The 20,343-nt window shown below is 43.0% G+C and overlaps 1 protein-coding gene across 1 annotated transcript; it reads right to left on the bottom strand.

Annotated features, from left to right (window-relative positions):
- Positions 1-1,706: 1,706 nt before the first annotated feature.
- IRF2BP2 (interferon regulatory factor 2 binding protein 2) lies at positions 1,707-20,102 on the bottom strand. The gene is made up of 2 exons (XM_088472503.1): positions 18,724-20,102; positions 1,707-2,810 (listed from the first exon to the last, which is right to left on the bottom strand). The coding sequence occupies exons 1-2, from the start codon at positions 19,607-19,609 to the stop codon at positions 2,089-2,091; spliced, it is 1,608 nt and encodes a 535-aa protein (XP_088328629.1). The 5' UTR covers positions 19,610-20,102; the 3' UTR covers positions 1,707-2,088.
- Positions 20,103-20,343: the final 241 nt, after the last annotated feature.

Here is a 20,343-nt window from a genome sequence, read left to right on the forward strand (position 1 = left end):
CTTCAGATATATATCGATTTTACACTCGCAGATTCACTGAATGAAATATTGTTTGCTGGCTCTACAAACGATATATATCGTACAGTGTGTACCCAGCATTAGAATTCTCTAAAGCAGGGGTCTTCAAACTTGGCCCTCCAGATGCTGTGGAACTACACATCCCAGCATGCACTGCACATAGTTTTAGCATGCTGCTATATCAAAAAGGTGGCAGTGCATGCTGGGATGTGTAGTTCCACAGCAGCTGGAGGGTCAAGTTTGAAGACCCCTGCTCTAAAGTTTAAACTCAATTGATCAGTTATTTTTCAATCTATGTAACAATTTTCAAACACTATACAGTACATATCAACAAAAAGAAAAAACATACTTTCAGTTTTAAACACTTTTGCTAGTAGAGTGCTCTCAAACAAAGGTGTCAATTGAATACTCAGCAAAATAAATTAAAATTCAACAAACATCAACATTTTCTGTGTACTTCTATGGGATGCATGGGAAATGTGTTATGTGGTTGGCCACGAGGCTCTCAAGTTCAGAATTTCTCTCAGGTACTTTGTGGCCATCGCCAATAACAGAATTGCCTACAATAAGTTATCAAACCACATAACTTATCCAGATCATGGGTGGGCCTGGGTGAGTTTTCCAGCACTATTTAGTGAAAAACTGCTACATTCCCTCAGACATCCTTGCTTTTGAAACAAAGAACATAAAGAAAAAAAAAAAGAAAAAAAGAAATCAACATGTGTAGACAAACAGTATAATTAGTTATCTGTGTCATCCTGTACCTGTCACAGTAATAAAAAAAATAAAAATAAAAAATAGTACCAAGGCAAACTTCAGTGAGTAGGTCTGCCTAGGAGTAAAGTTCAAAATACGAAAGTAGGACAACCTTTGTACATTGACAGTATTAAAAGTATAAATGGTCATGTGTAAGCACCTGAATAACTGCTGCACATATTTAATGTTAGAAAAGAAAAAAAATAAGGCATGTGAATCGGGAATTTTTCGAAGAAAAGAGTAGACAAACCAATGCAAAGGCAGGCCTGTGTGTAGTAAATATTTCAGTCAAAAGGATGCCTTATTTATTAGCCAGTATACATAATTTTCTGTAACTTGGTAGATCTTCCTAACCCACTTCATGCTCTTTCCTTCCTATCTTCTCCTTCTGTGTCACGCCTGTCTGTCTGCCCCTCCCCTTAGAATGTAAGCTCTCATGAGCAGGGACCTCTTCCCTCATGTGCTTCTCTTCACATTTTCTTCTACTCTCTACTGCCCATTAGGGCACCTAACACGGGACTGCCAACTCCCGGCAGCTTATTGTGAGTGCTTTAATCACTATTTCAGCAATGTATATAAATAAGTCGTGCCCTTGTCCTGCACTGTAATGTACTGTAAGTTGCTTGTTTCTTGTTCACCTATTAGTTCTATCGACTATGTAAGGCGCTGCGGAACACTTGTGGCGCCATATAAATAAAGAATAATAATAATAATATCCCTTATAACACAATCTTCTACATTAGTGTTTCCAATACGTAATGCTTTAACACATCATATCTATTGGAAAAACTGTAAAATAATTTGTATACTCAAAATAGTGCTTTGGTGAACAGTATTTTTTTTAATAAACATCACCCAGTGGTTCAAATTACATCAATAAATTTTACAATTAAAAAAGCTTAATCTCAAAGAAAATGAGTAACCAGAGACAATTTACAATGTCATAAAATGTATTTGGCATTTTTTAACAAGTGCATACAAATACAGCTAAAAGCGTTTCTGTTTTTCCAAGTGCTCTAAAAAGCATCTCAAGTCACAGCCTACACTGAACAGTAACTGTCACTGGATAAGAACAAATACTTGCAAATAACATTAGCAAAGAATACCTTTCTGATCAGTACATACCTTTGTTTTCAAAAATAGAAACACAATGTATTCAAAAATTAAAAATTATACAGCCATGTTTATGCAGTCTACATTGTGTGTGTGTAATATATATATATATATATATATATATATATATATTTTACACACACCATAAAGAGGTTTAGTAAGAGATTATGGTGGCTACGAAGCACAAAAAAAAAAGAAAAGTCAAGAGTCTCGCTCCTTTTTCACTTTTACATCCCCAGCAAGAATTGTGGCAATTTCTCCCTGCATGAAGGCCCATGGTACATTTGATCCCACCAGGGGACATTTTTCCCCGCTTGGGCAATACACCTCTCCAGATGATCCTTGCTGTTTAATACTTTGCCTTGAACATGGAAAACAAAATTTGTGAGAAGGTACTGAAGGGCACTGTACAAAGTGTGTGTCCTCAAGACGCTCATGGCAAAGAGTGCAGCACAATGGTATACTGTTTGGTATGGAAGAATCAGGAATGCTTTGGGGGTGCGCCTGTTCCAATCCTCCATGGGATGAGGTTCCACCACTAGGAATTTGACTTGGCACATCCCTCGCAGCCATTCTTCTTTGGTTCATAGAGGAAGGTGATGGTGGACTGTTACTGTTTCTCCTAGTTGTAGAATGAACCTGGTTAGCATCTTTAGAAGCATGATTACCGCCAGCATTATCAGCCACCAATATTAAAGCAGCCATTGGCGACTGGCCATTTTGTGCAGCTTCTGGTGGTGTGGTACGGTTGGAATGAGGAGAGACCGTAGAAGGTGGAGACATGAATGATGCATTAGTCATTGTAGATATCTTAAGACAGTCTGCTGCTGGCAACCATGACTGCCCTTCGCCATTAATCTTAACCAAACTTCCTTCCTGTTCTGGTTCTGGAGAAGGCTTTCGCTTCCGTGCTGCACGGGCACCTGAAGGAGAAGAGGAGGATAACATGAAATTATGCATGCAGGAAGCAAACAAAAAGCATAACTGTTTAGTGCAGCTCAGTGTCATGTAAAGGCTCATAAACAAGCCAGAAAGAAATCACTGGCCAAAGCAAATAAAGCTGTTACAAGTCTACGGAAATGTTCTAACAAAGTATTTCATAATATTTAAGTTGTAGGCACCACACTTTCTGCTTCTGTCTTAAAGGAACTGCATCGGCTTACTAAGAAGTACGGTATTTCTGTACTTTCCCATGATTTTTTGTTAGGTCTATAAAAGCAATTGCAACATTACTGTACTATCCTATATGGAGAAATCATTTGGGGTGGTAGTCTATTGTTTGTAAGATTTACAGACGGACATACCAGTACAATCTGTAAAGAAATGAGGGTCCTGCTTGCAAAATTTATTATAATAATAATAATAAAAAAAAAAAAAAATTAAGAAAATATGTAAAAAAATTAAAATATATAGAAGTTCATTAAAACGGTCTAGATCTCAGATGAAAGGTGTGATGGGAGAGCAGCCCTTATCAATCTTGCCAAGCTAGTTACACAACTGCTGACTCTCAGCCTTATAATACATGGAAATGCAACACCAAAAACTCAAATATATAAAGACAGGGTTTTAACCCAAACCTCAATGGGCACAATTCTATTCTATGCGATGTGAATAGCGCCGGGAGTGAGCTCCCGAAGCTATTCAATACACCGCGCTGCCAAGTCCGACTAGGATTTCTTCTCGCATCCCCCCGGGGATGAGAGCAGAAATCCGACAAAAGTCCCGGCACGAGGCTGTTTTCTGCCCTTAGCACAGGGAAAACAGCATCGCGCCGTAAAGTCAGGTCGGGGAATGTCCGTTATCGCGCCTTAAACAGGGTGTTTAGTCGCGAGAACGGGCATTCTCAGAATAAACACCGTGCACAATTGAATTGCTCCGGGAGCTATCTCCCGGCGCTATTCACATCGCATAGAATAGAATCGTGCCCTAAGATTCTGAGTAATTAAAAAAAAAAAAAATAAATAAAAAACCTGACATTTTAATTGACAGAAACTATCTATATCAAGGACAATCAATTGTTGGGTAAATGCATTTTAAAAATGCTCAAATGTAATATATGGGAACCAAAGTCCTAGCTTGTGTACTTAATAGTTTGAATCCAAATTTTTTTAGTTTTATTGACTGGTAATCTTTATATGCACCGAAAGCATAGATTCACTGGATACGAATGGGACGCGTATCACTCAAGATCATCAGTTAGTGCTCAGTTGCCTTTTTACTTTGTTCCTTTACAAGATGCATACATTCTGGGAACCTGCCAACAGGCTAGGAATCTCATAGGAGAATATAAATAGTTTCTAAAGCATAAAATGACTTGGGAACTTAAAGTCATTATAGGATAAACAAATAGACTTGGAATGTGATACGAAAGGATACTATGCAATCGGGCTAGTAAAGCCTATTCTTTTGAATCTAATCCTGCAAGTATATACCATACTAGAGAATATTTCTGTTCGAGCATATCCAACAGTTCCTGTCCCCTTGTGGGTGGGTGTGTGTGTGTGTATATATATATATATATATATATATATATATATATATATATATATATATATATATATATATATATATATATATATGAGACTCACTCGAAACACAGGAGATTTCAAACAAAGGGGGCAATTCAAATGTTGTGTGCATCGTAGCTCCCGTCTAAAAAGAGCCAGGGGAGCCATTTAAATGTTTTGCACGACCAGCCCAGAGGCTGCACTTGTTGTGGATTTTTGCTCACACCCTCCTAAGAAATACGCAAAAAGTAGGGCTTCAGAGCTGGTCGTGGGAAAGAACTTCCGGGCTGTATAGATGGGAGCTACAATGTACACAAACAACTGAATCGCCCCCCTAAGAGCATAAATAACATTTAAGCTGGCAGTAGTAGTCACATAAGTAACCTTAACCACTTTGCTAAGCACCCTATAAAATCAAGTGTGGAGAGGTACAACTTAGAAATAACACTTTCCTGCAGCTAAATAGGACAAGTAATGCCATAACATTTGCATAAAGAAATGTAGTTCAAGATGCTACACACGTGCTTAGCATTCTATGGGTGATTAAGATCTGCGCGATGTGTCGGGAACGCAGTTGTGCTAAAAGAAATCGTGGGTAAAAGCCATCTCTGCAAATTTTTGGCAATTCAATTCCAAACTCCTGAACAAATGTCAGAGCAAAATCACATTTTTTTTTTCCCTCAACCATGAGCAGGGGAAAGTTGTGGAAAATCCTCCTTTTATAAAGGTAAAAATGTCTGCAGAGCCTCCGATATTAACCCTTTCCCCCAAATAATCATGTGCTTGGAGGGGTTAAAAGAGTATATTTTGGCCAATAAACTAGTTATCTTTTATGTAATTTTCTCTAAGGCACAAAATAGGGTTAAATTATGTAAGGACATGCAAGTTGTGGTGTTGTATTGATGGTAAACTGCTTTCTGACCTCACAGATTTCAGCCAAGTGTATTTTCCCATCATTTCACAAACTTTTTCAAAAACACGGAAAATGACTTTACAGACACACACTTGCTAACTATAATTTTTTTACCATTTTAAAATATGTAAAAATGAACCATGTAACATTTTAAAGTACAAAAAAAATTAAATTATATATATTTTTATTTTATTTATTATTATAGCCTTCTAGTACTGTTCTGCTATTTTATTTGCCATTTTTGGGAATTCATGGTGATTTTCCCACTCTTAAGGGACATACACATGAGACGATATATCTTTGAAAGATAACGTTTAACGATAGATCGTTCAGTGTGTATGCAGTGAACGACCAACGATGCGCGCTCCCGCTGGACGATAACGATATCTGGTCGTCTGTACGTGCAGGCCAGTTTGGATGATATCGTCAAGAATTGCCTGTTCAGAGATATGGCAGGATGACTTCACTGAAAGATATTTCAGTGTGTACATCCAATATCATTTCGTTCTGCACTACAGAAAGTTCAAGGGAAATCTTTCACCAATGTCGTTGAAACAGCACACAGTCCCGTGTATGCGGCTTTATGCACTTCAAAGTTTGCACACTGTAGAATTAACATGTCACATCACTGCAAATGGACATTTACAAGTGAATTATGAAAACTGAAGGAGCGCAGTATATGGAAGATAGTCGCGGTGTGCAATTTTGTGCTTCCAAATTCCCTTAGAATTGAATTGCCCCCTATATCCAGCTTAGCAACAAACATAGCCATCACTTTGGGCAGAAGACTGGACACTCAAGCCTAAAGTAGTCACCTTCTGATTGGATTTGCAAACATGCATGATAATTATCCAAATAGTTTTGATTAGATTATTGGGTACTGCAGTTTTTCAGGTGCCAGCAGAAAGTAGGCTGCAGGTCAAGTGCACTCTATTATTTGTAAAACACAGTCCTGGTAGGGTTGCAGCCCATGGATGGTAGATACAATCCTCTGAATCTCTGCAAGTGGAGTATCTACTATCCACAAGTTGCAACCCCATCAGAACGCCATTTACACTTCAGTCAGCGTGGAAGCATTTCCAACCATACTTATCAGCCAGTAAACCCATATGCGGTAAGCCGCACCCTACCATCTGACCCCTCACCACTGGCTAAAGGGGGACATATGGTTACTCACTGCACAGTTAAATACAATACCTGCAAGATTGTCTTAGTGCCCTATTGTGAGAAGGCTTTTGGGAAACAGTTAATACTGTGGATCATTAGGTTAGGTTAATTCCTGCAGGATTAGAGGCACCCCCCCACCCCAACAGAGCATTGTACTTTGTATACCTTGATAAATAACCTATAATTTACCTCAACATATCGACTACCATATTTTTATTACCACTTTTAATGACCACCACACCTATCCGAACCATCAGATCTTTTTACACAAACAGGCAATGGGGGTGATTCAATTCACCACAATGTTGAATAGCTCCGGGCTGTTAAGTCCAACTACAGAAACCCAACTTGAGTACCACTCGAGATGCTGTTTTTACGGCTTAGCGCTGCAGTCACTAAGAGAATGCCAGTTATAGTGACTTAACACCCAGATTAAGTCGCGGTAACCAGCATTCTCCAATTTAAGTGGTTCTGGTCGGACTTAATAGCGCAGTCAACTGGATAGCTCCAGGAACTTCTTCCAGAGGCTATTCAACATCGCGCTGAATTGAATCACCCCCAATATGTAGTGACCACCACCCATTTCCCCCCCATTATTAATCTACACTAAAAACATATTGCAAAGTGTTTTCCCCTTGTATATAGTCACACTTAGCCAAAAGTAGTCACTCATTCTATAAAAGAGACCCTGCTGGACTTAACCATATTCTGGGGAGATTAAATTCTTACATGGAAATTTAGCTCTCGGGAGCTATTAAATTACTTCCTAGATGGCCACTTTTCACACAATAATGCCCTATGTTAGCGACGTTAAACTGCAGCTCCCGTCTAAGTGTCGGACGCGATGCAGCAGTCAGGCTCCAACTAGCCCTACAGCCGTACTTAACGCGAATTTACTTAACACCTCCACAGTTTGTGAGCAGAAAGCCGCAAGTGAAGCCTTGGTCATAGGAAGTAACTGAACAGCTCCCGGGCACACCTTATATCACTTCAATTACAATTATTAGACTATAATTGGTCTAATGCAACATTCAGCTGCTGTTATGCTGGGCATACACTGCCAGATAAAATGCCTGTCAGAGTGATAGGCATTTTATCTGGCCGCCTGACACCCTGCAGATATCACAGGCATACAGTCAGATATATCACAGTGTATTGGCCAGAGTCTGCGCTCCTCCCCTGGAGAGGAGAAATTTCCCCGTTCCTTCCCTGTCAAGGTCGGCTGCGGATGGACATACACTGCCCGATGCGGCTGACTTAACTTATGAAATATTGCATTAGACGGACATGTTTGACAATCCGGCATGCCCAAATGAACGATATCTTAAAAATCGGTCGGCCGCACACACAGTACAATTATCGAGGGGATCCACCGATATCGGCCTGAATTGTATAGTGTATGCCCAGCAATTAGGCCACAGCTGTGCTTACACAAGTATGTTACTTAGGTTTTATAAAAAAACAAAATTAAGCAGCCATTTTCCAGACTAAAATATCCCATTAATAAGACATTTATACTATTTGGCAGATTGTTAGTCAAGGTGTTTACCGCACGGGTAAGGCTCCAAATTTAATGCCCAAAATGATTCAATTATGTGGTAAATCCGTGGCTAAACCCATAGATTTCACACTAAATGCCTGGAATCTATGGGTTACCACGTATGCATTAAATCTTAGAAGGTGCATTTAACGCAGCTCCTGAGACTGCAAGGAAAAATATATACGTTAAGTGCACTCTCTGGGGCTAAACTGATGCGGTAGCAATTCTTAAATTGAACAGCTTAGGGCTAAGTTTTAGCTGTGTCGTAAATAGCACGTCTATTCGAATCTGTCCACAGCAGCTTTTACGTGGTCATTCAACACATATTAAACAAAATTAATGGTGGAGTTCAATTACTGGTGATGTGCTGCCAATCATCTCTGTGATGCTCAGATGCACACTATAAGCCAATTACAGTAGCTCAGACATTGCCTTGTATGCCACGGAGGTGCGCAGGAAAACTTGTAAATCTTGTAATGTAGGTGGATACGATTTGTTGTTACGGGATGGAAAATATTGCCCATTACACTGAACTGAATTCCCCCAAAAAGAATCTGTGAAAAAGTATACCTTACTGATTCCACATCAATAGAAAGGTGGTTAATTGAGCCACATATAGTTAAAGCACTTTTTATTAATTAAATGAGGAATCGCCATCACCTCTATAAAAAAGCAGTACCTTTTGCAGTTTGGTCCAGAGCATTCTGGTTTGTCTCAATGCTATTCCAATTAGAAAATACACCTACAGCAATGTCAGATAAGGAATTTGTCCTCATCTGTCTGGAAATGGTTTTAAAGCCTCAAATACAGTTATTAATCTTCCGTCGAATGTGTTCGCCTTAAAATTAGACTGTCTGATACAAAGAGAAATCGCAACAAACCATAGATAGAGAAATACCAACAAGTTTACCAAAATAAATGAATCACAGAAATGTTTAGGTCTACAAAGCTGTATATGAACACAAACATAAAGTTATGACCCGAATTGTATTGTGTAGCATGACAGATCCACCACTGAACGTCAATGTTTTGGAATGGACTCCATCCCATTGATGTACTCTGACTGTCCCTTAAGAAAGATGTACATATCTGAAAGCCCTCAAGTCAATGAACTAAGGCACTGTTGTAAGGAGGAGTGTGACAAAATTCATTTGGTGTAAGAAAAACAGACAAAAAAAAAAAAGCAAAACGTTTGTTCTGCCAGCTACTGAATATTCACTTCTTCACACTTCTCTACTTCATGTTGGTTTATTTTACGTTGAATACAACAGGCATGATTCAGAGTTGAATGTAAAGTGCAATGTTACACACTATGCATGCTCACAAGGCTGAATGAAGTGTACTTACCTCTGCAATTTGTGGAGGATATTGAGTCGGATGAAAATCAGTTTACTTCATTTGCATCGACATGGGTGTAACTAGGTGGCAATAGAGTGTTTGCTCTTAACATAAGTTTGTGTGTAGACTGAATCAGAGTCTGTTTAGAAGTAAAAGATCTGGGGCAAGATGCATCAAGGGTAAACATGTGGTCAAACCCCGAAAATGTGAATTTGACCACATTTTTAATATGCACCAAGCCCCGGAATGCAGTGCACTCCAGGACTTGGCTGCGGTGGTTAACGCCATCTTCCTGATTGCATTACCCATAGTAGCCTATGGGCTTCTCTCCGCCGAGTGCTGATAGAGGGATCCCTCCAAGCACCCCCTCGTGGCAGCATGCGCAGAAGGATGCCGGAGGGGCTTCTGGAACCGCAATGACCCACTCCTACTGACAGAGCGGTCGTTTGCGAGGATCATCATGCATCCCATCCCACCCCTGGCTATTTCAGAATGATCTCTTGCACATCAGTTTAGGGCAGGTATAAGTCTGTGCTTACATTTATCATGGCTGGATGTATAGGGGCAGTGCAGCCACATCAGTACGACTGAATGAGAATACAGGCGTAAATCCACAGCTATTCTCAAACACGCAGAAGCAGCCACTATCCATGCAATGCTGAATCAGAGCCAGTGTATTATATTTAATGGATTTGCCACATGATAACATATTTAGGCTTGGTCAGAAGTAGATGGTTATGTTCCAAAATGTACACTAAAATGCCTACCAAACAATGGCAATATATGAAAAAATAGGGATAAAAGAATAGATGGATAGAAGATATAAATGCATCTGTTTAAACATGGGGAAGTTGCCTGAGGATAAGGATAAATGAGCAAATGCCAAGATCCATTATAAACAGACAAGGAAAATGGAGTGGGGGCAAAACAGGGTTATAAACCGCAGCAGAATCACATATAGGACATCCCCAACATTAGTACTTTTGGTTCATGCCACACCCATTCCCACGTATGCACAGCAGTCCATAACATTAAGAGGGAGATGTACGAAGAGGCAATAAGTGTCAAATGCACTATAACCAGCTCTATTTGATAATTACATTGAACATCCACATGTATGAAAGCAAATAAAGAAAATGACTTCTCTATGGTATGTGCAAACATCTAACAATTTTGCTGGTGCCATACTGTTATGGTGACAAATTGTGCAAATGTTATTAAAAACAATAAATGTACTTGTGGCTTTTTTCTTCTATATTGGCAGGATTACCAGCAGAAATCGTGCAGCGGCAGCATGCCTGGTGGACTGTTTGCGCGATCTTACGCATGTTCATTGGGGCTAGCCAGAAGGCAAGACGCACTAGGGCTGATTCGCTGCAGGATGTGAAAGGATTGGAGGGGGGATACATCTCAGCGCTATTGCTTGTTACTACATCTTGGCGATTTTGCTTCCTGCTTCATAGGAAGAGCTATTATGCCGATATAATACATTTCCGCCTAAATTCCTGGCTGCGTAAGAAACAAACTTTCTGGCAATGCACAATTCTAACAGAGCATCTCTAAAATCAAGACCTTTCAAAACTAATTGCAAGGTTTGAAATTGTTTTCCGACCATAGAAAACACACCTAGGCCCCCATTTATCAACAAAGGCAAATACCAGCGGATTTTTTGTTTAGAAACACTGATACAAACGAAAAATCCACTGGTATTTACCAATACTTACCCCCCCCGGCGAGGTCCCGCTAAGTCTTCCAGCGATGTAATGTGCATGAGCATGGCACTGGTACCCGGCAATGCCTGGAAGGATTCGCTGAACCCGGAAAGGCAGTGCCAGTCCTCAATTGTAGTTAAAGGGAACCGCAGCGCTCTCGTCATCTAAAAATGTCGAAAACAATGTTGTAACAGACAGCTGTAATCTTAGATTACCACTATTTGTTAAATATAGAAACGAGGACATAACTACTTTAGCGAGCACTTAAGGGGTTATGCTTCGTTGATAAACGGGGGCCCGAGTTCCAACACTTGCTTTGCATTTACTTTTCTTAATCTTGCTCTATTTATTACTATTCTTAGGGGGCGATTTAATTGTTTGCACCCGCGGCTCTTACAGATGAGCACCCAACGGAGCAACGCAATTGTTGCTCAGATTGTGCGTGAATGCTGCAAGCGCATAATTTCTGCTTGCACCCTTCTGAGGTGGCGAGCAGAAATAGTAGAAAGGACCTGGCTTTCGGCGCGCTAACCAGGACTTTAGACTGGTTTTATCAGTTAAATGGGGATAAACCCAGTCTATTTGGGCACGACAAGGCATGGGATCTAAAAAAAATAGTTCAATATTGCCTCGCCCACTAGAGATGGGAAATTGGGTGCGATAAAACAATTGAATCGCCTCCTTAGAAGACTTTAATCTAATGCATTAGACACTAAGGGCGGAATTCAATTCTTTATAGCCGCTATCGCGCCCGACGGAGCTATTCAATTCTTGCTCCTGTCGGGCACGATGAGCTGCCAGCGCTACATTTCAGCTCTCAGCCCCTGGGGGATGAGCTGAAATGTGCGAAAAGTGACATGTTTGGGCGCCCAAACATCACTTTTCGCGATCGCGCCCAGCACTTTGGTCGGGTTTAGCTGCTTTACGCGGCTAATCCTGACCTCTATGGGCGCGATCAGCGCGAACATCTTGGACAATTGTTTAGTGGCCCGCGATCTCCTGTCACTTTAGACGGGAGATGTGGGCCGCGAATACAACTGAATTCCGCCCTAAGGGGGTGATTCATTTCAGCAGGGGGGTGCAGCTGATCACGTCTGACAGGAACAATGATTGAATAGCTCAGTCGGGTGCGCCAGGGGGGCTGAAACAATTGAATTCCGCCCTGAGGGTGCAAGAAGAAATCGGACTAAAGTGTTTTCCGTGTTAGCTTGGCACCAACAGCCTCGCGGCCCGCACTTTAGTCGGAGAATGCCAGTTCTCACGATTAAACACCCAGGTTAAGTCATGAGAACAGGCATTCTCCGACTTAACTGCTTCCTGTTGGGAGTAAACATTGCAGTGAATTGAATAGCTATGGAAGCTCCCTGCTGGCACTATTCAATTCCGCTGATTTGAGTCGCCTTCTAATGTAGGCAAGTCCATATTTTTTTTTTAAAAAGATATTGGGAGCACTTGTCATTACATATTATTTGACCAATAAAAATTTATTTTAAATTTCAGACATAACAGAATTTTTTTTTTTACAATTAGGAAGCATTAGGCCAGGGGTCTTCAAACTTGGCCCTCCAGCTGCTGTGGATCTACACATCCCAGCATGCACTGCCATAGTTTTAGCATGATGTTATATCAAAAAGGTGGCAGTGCATGCTGGGATCTGTAGTTCCACAGCAGCTGGGGGGCCAAGGTTGAAGACCCCTGCATTAGGCTGTTTACAATGGAGAATACTCCAGTAACCCCCATGCAATTACTTGAAATTAACAAATATAGCAGGCAGCGTCCAAAATAGGCTGTTCACAATAGCTGTCATGGGATCATTGCATCTAATGTAAAACGTCCATATCAGTTTCAACAAATTTACTAGCATATATATATTATATATTTTTTTGTAAGATGTGTAGAAATAGCCTCAATTCATTTCAAGATATAGCAATCTTATTTAGCTTCTCAAAAGTAAAAACTGTAATAAAGTTAGTTAGAACACTTAATTGTTCATAAAACACAGAATTGACACTGAGGGGGGTATTAAATTAGCCGCTATAACGATAAGTTTTCACCAGCAAAAACTTTTCGGACCTGTCGCATTATACCACGTATGGGCGCTCCTGTTTATCGTGCAATCCAATTACAAAACCAGCGATAACACATTCGCACGATAATTCTTGCAGGGATTACAGGTGAAAATGAGGAAATCAGCCGGTACCCCCAAAAAAGGTAACTAATATTGGGTAGCAGTATAGAAGTTTTTTTTATTGGCCATCAAAGGGTTTTGAGTTCTTAAATAGTGTCAAATGGCTGTTATATGCAAAGGTAACGCTCTAGTTAAATTAGGGGTACATAAAATGGGGCTAAGTATATTTTTTAGTAATTTATGACACTTTAAAAAATGTTAAAGACACCTGCTGCATCCATACAGCCCCCCAAAATACCTAACCCACTACTTTGAAATCAATTTTACTGCACGTTTTACTTTCACCCCAAAAAGAACAACATTATTGGCCCAAATAAGCGAATTAAAAAACCCAGGGGTTCTGCACCAAGTCCCGACATTTTAGACCAAAAATGGGTATTTTTGCACAACTTTTCACCTACTCCGAGATGGTGAAAACTAATTTGCGATAATTGCTATGGAAGACTTCGGACCGCAGCTAATTGGATAGCACGATAACCATTTTTGGAGAAAAGTTTTCACAAGTGAAAACTTTTGGCTGAAAAACAGGATATCGCGGCTAATTGGATACCCCCCTAAATGATTAGAACATAACCCTTAAGCCACTTTCAGCTTTGGAATAAGCCTTTCCACACCACTCTCTGTACCATGTGCACTTCATCCACCTACTACAGCTGTTGTTTCTAATTACAGAGCAAAAGTACCAAAAACACACTTGTAGAAATTCCCTAGTCTGCAGCTGCTGACTTAACACACACACATACACAGCTGCTGTGTAAGAATAGAATTGCACATGGCAGACAGAACCCTCAGGAGGATGTATATAACTTCCCCAATCCATTAATAAACAGTTATTGAAAATTTAAACCAGGAAAAAAATAAAATAAAAGGGCCTTGTTTATACAGTATAAAGTAACCATGAAGTTGGGTGTGCTCCCAATGGAGGTGGCCTGCTTTAGTATGCCAACAGATTTACTTGAACGCAATAAAATATTTAAACAAATCTACATAGAAACATTTAAATTATACACCATTTGCTTCAATGTTCAAAAGTAGAAGAAATGAAGGGAGTGGGATATTAAAATAAAGAGTAGGATATAGAAATTAGGAAATAGAATAACTGATATGGGCAAGTCATTATGAAAATCTGTACTTTACAAACCTTTAGGGAAAATACATTATTGTACGAAAAAGATGCTTCCTGCCTTACTACTAGAAAGGTCCATCCACTCTAAACCTAGATGCAATAGGAAACGTTTGGCATACTAAAAAACATTACATTTATGAAGGGGATGTAGTTATGATGCCGCCGATCTCAATACTGATGGGAATCCTGACATGTGTCGAAATAGCGACGCCTATCATAATCCAGACGCCGGAACACCAAAGGATGCCAGCCTGAACGAGGCAAGTCCGGGTCAGCCGGAGGTTAGGCTTAAAAAAAAAAAAAGGAAGGGGAGGAGAGAGTTGGGCGGAGGGGGCAAGTATACCAACCAGCAGGATTCCGCTGTCGGTATTCCGACAGCAGGCATCAGACAGCCGGCATAACATACCCATTCCTTTACAATGGGAGTGCAAAGAGTTTCTGGATGTGCACTGTATAGACACAATCTGACTTGTCTGGTTGTGAGCTGTAATCTCTGACTAAAGTTCTTGTGAAATTTCAGGGCACAGAACAGTGTATATGCAGCACTGCACACCGAATAAGTCAGCTTGTTTATTTCCTTCAAGGAACTCATTAAGGACTACAATAGAGGCACCTTGACAGCCATGATCTTCTACGACTACAAGAGTGGTCTGCGACAGCAGGAGAGTTTTGACAGACTGCGAGCTGCTTTGAGGAGGAGCACCGTCCCAAACCACTGTGTATGAGTGGTTTGCAAAATTTTGGCGCAGAAAACGGCCCCTGGAAGACGGGGAGAACTGCAGCTGAGCTGTGTCCGCCATCACCGATGGCAACTTTGGTCATGCAAGCCATAGCTAAGATGGACGCCAAGGTGACCATGGCCCAGTTAGAGAAGGAGATAAAACATCTCACCTGGATCCATCCACTCAATACACCACGAAAAGCTTGGCCTGAGCAAGGTTTCTGTCTGCTGGATGCCCCATCAGCCAACTCGACAGCAGGAGGCGGCTCGGGTGACTAGGAACCGCAACATGCTGGCAAGGTTTGATGTCGCTCAAACTGTCTGGGAGATCATCAGTGACTATGAATCCTGGATGTACAGTTTCAACCCAGAGTTCAAACAACAGTCTGTTCAGTGTACCATCACCTCAGTTGGTGGCGCGCCATCATAAAAGTTCCCACGTGAGTGGAGCGTGGCCATGACTGGTCATGTAGCTACCATACCAGGGCCTATCCATTAACAGATAAACTGAATTCAATGTATCTGCTATGGATAGGCCCTGAACGATGACTGATGCGCACTCCCGCGGCCGATAAATTTAATCTTTCATCTCTCCAACATGTTGGTCAATTAACGCATATCGCTGCCAGATATTAGACATATCTGGCAGTTTATATGCGGTAAACGACGAAAGATATTAGCAGCAGCTACAGGGCCCTGCAGAGAAAAAAAATCCACTCCCTGAATGATGTCATGCGATATCGTTCATTGTTCGGCAAAATCTGTCATGTACATGACAGATATCGCTCAGCACAGCCACCAGAATTTTCAAGGGATATCTTTTGTCTTTCATCGCTGAGAAAAACCTGCTAACGGATAGGCCCCTTACCACTCGTGCAGCAGCGCACCATCACTGGGAACTGCTACGCCAACCAATGCCTGCCGCAAGTGCATTTCCAGGCGCTATCCAAGAGCTCACAGCTGTAGTGCCCTTCTCCACCACAACAATGCACCTGCCCACAAGTCCAGGAAAGTGGTGGATTTTCTGGCCCATATAATGCATCCAGGAGCTTAGTCATCTGCCGTAAATTGCAGACCTGGCTACCAGAGATTTCTTCGCGTTTCCAAAAATCAAGCGCCAGATACATGGGAATTGTTTTGAGTCACCAGAAGTTGCAGTGGAGACCTGATCCAGCATGTAGAAGACATATCTGCTTCGAACTGGTCTAGCTGCTTCTCAAAGTGGTTTGAGCGCATGCAACTTTGCATAAACTCCTTTGACTAATATTTTGAAAAAAATTAATGTTTTCTTTGTTTGTAAGTATATCTTATAAGTTCTGAAAAGTTAACTTCTTAAACAAACATGGTCAAATGAGTTTATAGTCAGGCTACACAATTACCCAACCAAATAATTCTAGTAATATATACAAGATATGGATGTCTGCATACCAAGGAACCAGCAGTCAATTACAATATCAGAAAATTCAGCTTTAAAGCCTAATATAACATGTGAAAGGAAAATATGTATACATAGTGTTCACTCTAGCTCCGGCGTGAGGCAGGGCGCCGGAGCTAGAGAGGGCACGTTCGTGCGCGCGCCGAAGGCGCGTGCGTGACAGAGAAGGGGGCGTGTCTATAAGACGCATCCCCTTTTCGTCACTCTTGGGGGCGTGCCCGGCACTTACGGACACGCCGGGCAGCCCCCAAGCCCTGCAGACAGGGAGCAGAGATGCCTGGCGCATGCCCCCGGCGTCTATTCTCCAGCGGTGACCGGGTCACCGCACATTTCTTCACCCGCGGGACACTGCGACCCGCGGGTGAAGACGGCTCCCGCAGGCTGTTAGGGCAGGGCGCTTTTTGCCCTCCTTCTGGAGGGCAGGGCGCTTTTTGCCTTCCAGAAGGAGGGCAGGGCGCCGCGCCCCGCTAGAACAGCTTAGTGGGAACGCTATATACATAAATGTGAAACCACAACACTAAGTTGCATAAAATACATCTGCATCTTTAGCACAATCAAAATGTATTCAAATAATAAAAACATACAAGATTATGACCAGACACATGCAGTGTTCTCCCCAGGCTGTTTTTTGCGGGTGCACCACCCGGCAAGAAACAGCCTACCACCCGGCACATTGGAAGCCTGCAAGTAGGGACAGTATCTGGGAGCTGTGTAAAAAGGACCAGATCCTACAGACTTTGCAGCTTTTTCATAATCAGATGACTGGGCCTCTAATAAAATGAGAATATATAAAATGTTATTTCAAGTTTAAATCATTATAAAAGGTCAGGGTTTAAAACATTTTATTATTGCGAAGGCCCCCAGCTGTGTGGAAGAATTTTCTGGGGAGAACACTGCACTGGCATCTATTGGGACAAATCTGTGATGCAACAAAGTTTGTAGCAGCACATTAAAGTTAAGTTGTGCAAAAACGAAAGCAGATCTGATCTTCCCCTAAGCAGTATTGCCAGTGCAACATGAGTCATCAGTAAAATAAAGGATTAATAACAGGTCTGAACGCACCACAATCATACTTACTATGAATAACACTATTGTTTTCTATGAGGACATTATGGAATAATGTAACTTGAGAACCAAACAAAATATTAAACATCTATACAAACCGAAACTAAAAAGAATACTAATCAATGGCAACATCATATATATATATATATATATATATATATAAATATAAAAAAAGTCAGCAATTATAGTTTTATGAATGGATAATAAAATCTACTTGTCTCACACATGGATTTGGTTAACATCTTCCCAGAAGCAGTTTTACCATTGCTGACTAAATAATCAACTATTTGCAATATCTGGTGTTTGAATTACAATGTAAATAACTGAAAATCTTGCATACTTTTAAGAAAAATAAAGTGCGATACTGAACTGTGTTGGTTTCCTGAATAAACCTCGTCATTATGTTGAACACTGCATGGGAAAATCCTGGAAATGTATTTTTACATACATGGCGAACTGTGTATGTAATGCATTTGACTGCAGACAGCAACCAATGACCAGGATTTGTATTCCCAGCACTATGCGAGATTTCCAGCGTAAAATGAATAACTCAAAAGCAGCAACTAGCATCTGTGACCCAGCTGCCATGGTCGTATACAGCACAAATATAAACACACAACATAAGAGTAAACGTTAGAACATAAAGTACACTAACCTGACATGTAAACATTGTCATATAATCCAAGTTAACTTTTAGTGTGTGTGTATATTATATAAAGAAAAGGGTTACTGAACTTTAGCCCAACACAAGGACTAAGTCCTAGTATGCCTAGACTACTGTAAGCGTAGTGCCATAAATAGCCTTAATAATGGAAGCCTGTGTGTGTGACCCCTAGAAAATGCTGCATCAGCACAATAACACGCTGCTATGTAGTTGTTACGTCTCACTGTGAGGCAGAGCACACTGTAGCCACGCTCTGCACATGGCAGCCCGTTACAGCCAGGCTCTGCACATGGCAGCCCGTTACATGCTTTCCTTTAACATGTCATCTGCACAACTTCAAGGCAAATAGAAAGCGATAAGTGAGCATATAGTAGGAGCCATGCCTCCCGCCCGCACTGTCATACTGCTCTACAAGGCAGCTGTTGCCCCGGTGCCTCCTACAGGCAAGAGAGCCATATACCTGATTTCGGTGCTGGGTTGCCGGCATCAAAGCCAAGGGCCCTCCCAGCGCTGGGGTCCTTCTTGAACTTGGGGTCGTAGGGCAAGTGGTTGTGCTGCATGGCCATCAGCGTGTCCCGCACCGTCTTAGGCTTGTTGATCCATTCCTCTGCCCGGCCCTTGTGGCTCTCCGCCAGCTCGGAGTAACTGTCCGCCCGGTGCTTCTCCTTGCCATCGTGCTCGCTGCTAGACACCGAGCCCGGCCGCTTGTTCCCCATATCCGCAGAGGTTGTGGCGGCGGCAGCGGCCACCAGGGAGGCGGCGGAGATCCCCAGAGGAGTACGGCCACCCATCGGGGAGCCATTCATCAGGGCGCCTAGGGAGGGGGGGACAGCGCTAGTCCTGCGGGAATTGGGGCTCTGGCGGTTCAGCTCCGGGGGTTCGTCGGGCTTGGGGAAACCATTGGGGAGCAGGAGACCATTCACCTGACGCCCAACGCTGTAATCCGAGCCCAGGCGGGGCGGCGGCCGCTCAGACACTAGCGGGTAGCGGTCCAGGCACTGCGTCGGAGGCGGCTGCGAGGCCCGAGAGACACCCTCGGGGCCCCCCACAGTGTGCCCGATCTGCGCCATCTCCTTCACGGTGAGCTGCGGCTTGACGGAGGAGGAGGAGGTGGAGGAAGAGGAGGAGGTCGGGGGCCCCGGGGATCTGCCCTCCTGAAAACCGTGCGCCCTCTTTAGGTGTCGGGCGGTCTCAATAACAAACTCGATGCGGTCGGCGCCCTCATAGTTGACGCAACCTCGGCACACGGGCTCCGTGAAGTCCCAGATCATGGCCCAGGGCATGCGCGGCAGGTCGCACAGGTAGCAGGACTGTCTCCGGGAGGCGGCCACCGTGGCGGATGACATAGCAGTAACGAGCAATCCAAACAGATCCGAGATAGAGTAGCGGGCGCTGGCCGTGCGGGAGAGTCCGGGAGGTGACTGTGCAGAGCGGAGACTCAGCCTCGGGGAGCTGGGCGGCGGCGCCCTCCGCCTTGGCTGATGCGAAGTCCGGCGTGAGACATGCACACTACGCCCTGGATCCCGGGAGAAGGCGGAGGAAGAATTACTCTCGGTGTAGCGCTCCTTCTCTCGCCTTCCTCAGCTGCACCGCTCCTGGGAGGGGAGGAGGGAGAGGACGGGGAGGTGAGGGGGAGGGGAAGCGGCTCGCTGATTGGCTGCGGCCTCAGTCACCAGAGGAGCCCCCCCTCTTCACACTGCCAAAAGCTCACAACAACTCCGGGCTTAACCCTTTCATGTGCCGAGAATGCAGGCGGCACTTGCGGGACAGTGCTGTACCCCGGGCCAGAGAGTAGTGCCCATATACAAGCGGACACACAGACACCCGCTCACTCACGCTCTCTCACCGGGCGCCGCCGGGTTCCCGCCTCTCTCAGGCTCGCGCTGGCATAGCCGCCGGTGACGTCACGAACCGTTGTGATTCCAAGTTCTCTATTTACTTGATTCTTCGACAGTCCCCATGCAGCAGCAGCAGCCGCCGCCTCTCCTGTGCGCAGGCGCAGTAACTGTCACTGGCCTGCACGCCCACGCTTCCTCGCCTCCTCTCCATCCCCCTCAATTCTTTGAACTGCTGCCAAGAC

The sequence above is a fragment of the Taudactylus pleione genome, unplaced genomic scaffold (genome assembly GCF_031769625.1).
Source record: "Taudactylus pleione unplaced genomic scaffold, aTauple2 ptg000125l, whole genome shotgun sequence".
Taxonomy (NCBI): Eukaryota; Metazoa; Chordata; class Amphibia; order Anura; family Myobatrachidae; genus Taudactylus; species Taudactylus pleione.

What these genes read in the sequence shown, in the direction of transcription:
- IRF2BP2 (XM_088472503.1), bottom strand. Translation starts at nt 19,609, where the DNA reads ATGTCATCCGCCACGGTGGCCGCCTCCCGGAGACAGTCCTGCTACCTG. An exon ending in CAACCCAGCACCGAAATCAG is followed by an intron (nt 2,811 to 18,723) that starts GTATATGGCTCT and finishes CTTCTCCTTCAG; the next exon opens with GTGCCCGTGCAGCACGGAAG.